Source organism: Octodon degus, unplaced genomic scaffold (genome assembly GCF_000260255.1).
Source record: "Octodon degus isolate 3935 unplaced genomic scaffold, OctDeg1.0 scaffold00002, whole genome shotgun sequence".
NCBI classification, from domain to species: Eukaryota; Metazoa; Chordata; class Mammalia; order Rodentia; family Octodontidae; genus Octodon; species Octodon degus.
This window is the reverse complement of record NW_004524578.1, coordinates 27913202-27918659: the sequence shown is the minus strand read 5'-3', so window position 1 is coordinate 27918659 and position 5458 is coordinate 27913202. Positions and strand designations below refer to the sequence as shown.

The following is a 5458-nucleotide window of genomic DNA, read 5'->3' as shown; positions in this document are numbered from 1 at the left end:
CAAATCAAATCGGTAGGACAGTTTCAATAATTAACACACTGCATACAAGAAATTAAGTTTGATCCTGATTTTTTTTGTTTGTTTGAGACAGGGTTTCACTTTCTAGTTTAGCCTGACCTTGAGACCATTTTGTAGCCCAGGCTGGTCTCAAACTCACAACTATACTCTTGCTTCAGCCTCCCAAGTTCTGGGATTGTTCCTTATTTAGAGGAAACATACTTTTAAAAATAAAACCAAAATTTGGAGACAGGTCAGTGGAACAACATAGTCCTGTAATCCTAGCACTCAGCAAAATATGTTCAACACATCTTATTGGACTTTAGCTCTAATGATACGGTGTTTTTACAGGCAAACAAGCTCTTAAAGGCTTTGAAAACCCACCTTAAACAGGAAGCACAAAAAGAAAATAAGAATCAGGTGAGTAATATTTTTAGCATTATCTATAATAAAACAATCATATTTGATTAGAGAACTACTAATACCAATTCTGATGATTTAAATCAAGACATGCTGCTTTTTACCAACCAGATCATTATTGGTTATAGTGCCAAAAACTGACTCTGATAATTAGGTGTTAAAAATCATGAGACTGCTCGTGATGGAAGATGCGCAGAAGTTATGTACTATATGCAAAACGTGAGAGATACAATGATTGCGTAGGGAGAGAATTGGATTTGAAGTCAGACCTTGGCTACTCTCATTTCTTTACTTGGCCTCATAAAACTCAAATTCCCTTTTTCTTCTTTTTTTAAAAAATCTTTTATTTATGTGGTACAGAGTCTCAGTACACAGCTCAGACTCATAGTGTTTCTCCTGTCTCAGCCTCCCCAGTGCTAGGATTACAGGCTTGTACCACCACGCCTGTTTCTGTGGCCAGCACAGCACACAGTACCGGGGATTAAACCCCAGTCCTTGCACTTGCCAGGTAGGTACTATCTGCCAGGCCCCTTGAATTCCCTTTTTTTTTAATGGAAATCATATGTGTTCTGGTCAATTAAGAATCCAGGGTTATCATGGCTGTTTGAGACCCACATCACAGGCTAAAGTGCCACATTGTAGAGCAATGAGCAAGACTCCTGATTTGAAACTGAAGAAAATGTTGCAAGCCCTTGAGAATGGTGGTGCATTGGAGAAAGCGGTTATATATTTGCAAATGAAGGTAATATAAATATGAGCTGAAAATCACACTTCATCCTGTCTTTACAATCTGTGTGGCACTATATTCCATGATCTAAACATTCCAGAACTTTGTGGTAGAGCACGGGCCTAGCGTCTGCAAAGCTTTGGATTTAATCCCTGTTACTGCCAAATAAATAAAATAAATAAATCTTTCATATTGGCAGGGCTGAGAACCCAGGGCCTTGCACCTGCTAGTCAAGAACTTTACCATTAAATTCTACCTCATGTCTTAAAGCTAGAATTCAAAATTCTTAGCACAGAACAAGTAGCTCAGTGATGGAAAACTTCCTAGCAAACACAAAGCCCTGAGTTCAATCCCCAGCTCTGCCAAAAAATCTAGCTGGGTGTAGTGGTGCATACCTGTAATCCCAGCACTTGGGAGACTGAGGCAGGAGGATTGCTCTAAGTTTGAGGCCTAACCTGGGCTACGTAGTAAGTTTGAGGCCAACCTAAAGTATAAAGTGAGACCCTCCATCTCAAAAGAAGTAAAAACAAAAACATTCTGGTTTTGAAAAATTTCTATATTGTTGGGTCCAAGCAGTCTGTAACTTGGGTATCTAGGATAAGGCCACTGCTCCTCAGGAGTCTGGCAGGGCCCCGGGAGACATGTGTATGGTTTAGGGAGCTGATGCACATAGTGATCTGGCCTTTGCATGAGACAATATAGACAATTTCTCCTTTGTTCTCCGAGAAACCACCAAGAAAACATGCTGTTCTACTGAAGATTAGATAGTCTTCCTGCAGGTGAGATAGCTGAGTAGACTTAGTGCCTGCTTAGGCAAGCCAAGGAGTTTGATCCCCAGCACCTCATGATGTGTCAGCACCACCCATACACACGTCCCGCCTGCTGAGCCAGCCACGGACCAGGAATGGTGGCACACACCTATAATCCCAGCACTGGGGAGGCTGAAAACAGGAGGATCACTGTAAGTCTGAGCTGCGTAGTGAGACCCTATACACGCCCCCCCCCCAAAAAAAAAAAAAATACCGCTATTAAGGGCTGGGGATATAGCTCAGCAGCTAAAGGCCTTGCTGGCAAGTGCAAGATCTCAAGTTCAATCCGCAGTACTGAAAAGAAAAGATAGATGTTCTTCCTGTCCTAAATCTACTCTCCCCTTAAACGCTCTGTTTAAGCTGATTGCTTAAATAAACCAGCATTACTGCTGGTGCTGGGGAGTTCCTTTCTCCCATCAGAAGGGGCTCCACCTGACAATCTCAGCTTTTATTGATTCCTGTCTTCATCCCCTGTTGTGCTCACTCCAGAGTTTCAAGAGCTGCACTGGAGGAGGCACTATATCAATTAAAATTATTTTACCCATCTTTCTCAAGTAGCTAAGGAGTCGTGAGGGTGTTCAGGATCTCATTACCATAATGACATCTGAAATCAAGATTTTACTTTGGAAGTTGGGACATAGCTTGAGGTAACTCTTGGTTAGATACCCAGCACTGCAAAACCCGAAGATTTTACAGTGGGTAGTAATAGTTTTATTAAACTTAAAATGATGTGTTATTTCAAATTCAGCATCTGGAGCTGTTTCATTTTCCACAGGATCATAGTAAAAGTTCCATCAGATGTAGGATTCCTAAGTGACATCTGGTAATGATCTTAGATGAACAACCTAATATAGAAAACTCTTGGGTAAATTTAGGAATACAAAAATAAATTAGCAAAGTCCAAACACGTGGAAAAGACATCATTAATCCTATCCAGGATAGAAATGTATAAGCTTATGCATCTCCAAATCATTGCCTGATAAGTGCTCGGCTGTGGCTTGTTTGGGTTAGTCACACTGGTGCTTGGAGGCCTCTCACTGCAGACTAGCCTTACATTCACGAGTTAGAAACTGTGGATATAGGTTACTGTGTGCTGGGGACTCCCTCCTGTGAGCCATGTATAGTTCTGCTGTCCCCAGGCTCAGACAAGTCTATCAGAGGGTATATAGCTCCCCCCAGGAGTGCAAATACTGCTCCCTGGCTGTTCTCACATGGCCAGGTTGACATACTGGGCAGGTAGATGGGATTAGCACCTGACCACATGTTCTAGCCTCAGGGACTCGGGTCACTGGTGTTAAAAATGAGCTGGAGAACTTGGCCTAGGACCTGTGCTGTGGTGGGAAAGGGACAGGGATAGTAAGTCATATAAAAAGTGTCTTTGTGGGTTTAACCCAATACCTCTATACTGAGCTATCTCCTCTAACACATTAATATTATTACTTAGTTATTGTGGGCTGATCAGGCCCTCAGTCTCTCAAAGGAGTGTACTACAAAGGTCTAAATAAATGAATCAAATAGTGTGATTTTAGGGCTCCATGAGGATCAAAACCCTCTAACCAGAATTCTAGATTCTCTGGGGCCTATGACAAAGATCTTTTCTGGGCGACTGGTATTTATTTATTTATTTATCAAGCCAGGGAGGGGAGTTACTAAAGAAAGGTGAGAACCATTCAAGGATTTCTCCAAGTAAGACATTATGTTAATTTAGGAACACTCTGTCATCTCCAGGAAGGCAAGGCCTTCACCCAGGAGTGAGAGGCTTGCAGTTATAGTACTATCTAGTCAATGGAGGTTGGAGCCAGGTGTCCTTAGCTGGGCCTTGTCTTGTCCTTTGAGCAGTCACAGCTTTAGCTGGAACCAGTGATTCACAGAGGTTCACTTACTATGAGTCCGCCCACCATCTGCAGACAAGGGCCTAGATCTGGGGCATATTCATAAGTAAACATGGAAAGCCAATTGGGTTAATTTGAAATCTTGCTCAGAGCCACTTCATAGTGGTCTCCATCAGTCCCCAGCTCTTTTTTAATTTTTAATTTTGACTCCAGTTCTCACTAATATGTTAAGTTGCCCAGGCTGTACTTGAATTTTCAATCCTCCTGCCTCAGCCTTCCAGAGTGCTGGCATTACTGGCTCTTCACCACATCCAGCTTCTAATAAGTTTTTTATTTAAATTCTGATTCTGAGCATCTTAATAACTATACAGGACATGGCAGGTTAATGTCTTTCTTTTCAGGATGAAAGTCAAGCTTTTGCATCCTCTGCTGATGAGACTGAGGTACAGATTAACAGCGGGGAACAAGCCACGAAGGAGCCGGTGGACCACATCACCAAAACAAGGAGGCGGCGGCGGCGGCATAAGACAGTCCCTAGGGAACCTGTCTCACAGGTGAACAGGACTTGCAGCCTGTGCCAACATAGGCATCTTCTAGCTGGCTTTGCTTGTCGATTCTCTTGTGATACTGGGTGATTGGAAAGTACAGAAAGTGCAGAAGTGTGTCATGCCTGATTACTATGTCTCAGGCCTTGGCACTTGGAAAACAATGCCTTAAGTATTTAGTGTTGTCTTAGTTGCTCTTTTCTCATTGCTGGGACAAATACCTGACACTCAAAATGAAGGAAGGAAAGGTTTATTTAGCTCACAGTTACTGGAGGTTTCAGTCCACACTCAGCTAGCTCCAAGGCGGAGCAGCACACGGCAGAGGGCAACCTTTCATGGTGGAGGCAAAGAGCAAGAGCACAAGGGAGAGGTAGTAGTGGCTCCAGCAGCTGGCTTCTCTTCCCTCCTTACATTTTAATGCAGATTCCCTGCCCCAGGGCAGGTGCACCATCCATACCCACAGTAATCAATCACAAACTCCAGAAGCTGCCCCAGGACTACGTGGGGCTTTGGGAGGACACCTAGACACAAACCATAACAAGTGTAAATTAAATATTTGTTGAGTAAATATGGGTGTTCATTAAGTGTTTACTAAAGAGAAGTGAAGTAATAAGCAAAAGAAAAACCAACAGAATTTTTACTTTTATTTTTATCTGTACATGTTTCCATTATATGTTTCCATTCACTTTAGGGAGTAGTCACACACATATATTCAACATACCTCGATTCTTTTTATTCCCCTTCCTTTTCCCTCCCATCATATCTGTATCCCTTTCCCATTTACAGAAATGTGGTTGCAAAATTCTCTTTCTGCCTGGCATGGTGGTACATACCTGTAATCCCAGCACTTGGGAGGCTGAGGCAGAAGGGTCGTTGTGATTTTGAGGGGAGCCTGAACTGCATAGCAAGACTCTCTCAAAAAACAAAGCTCTTTTGTTTTCTATACCTTGCCCTGGCCCAGTCTTTCTTCATCTTTCCACAGCATGGTAATGAGCTTCTTTACTTATTTTGGACAGTCTCCATAATGGAAATGTGACTTTTAACAGGCACAGTCCTAATGTCTTAATTTGACACTTTACATCATCCCTTGCTCAGCAGACTACCTGGTGAAACAGGTAATCTTTCTAT

At 42.5% G+C, this 5458-nt stretch overlaps 1 protein-coding gene across 1 annotated transcript in view; it reads left to right on the top strand.

The window, feature by feature from the left end:
* The window catches only part of Nusap1 (nucleolar and spindle associated protein 1), a 32443-nt gene that overhangs the window by 5463 nt on the left and 21522 nt on the right, over nt 1-5458 (top strand). The window contains exons 2-3 of the mRNA XM_012513961.2: nt 349-417; nt 4187-4339. Coding sequence (XP_012369415.1) covers nt 349-417; nt 4187-4339 — 222 coding nt within the window. The remainder of the gene's footprint in view (nt 1-348; nt 418-4186; nt 4340-5458) is intronic.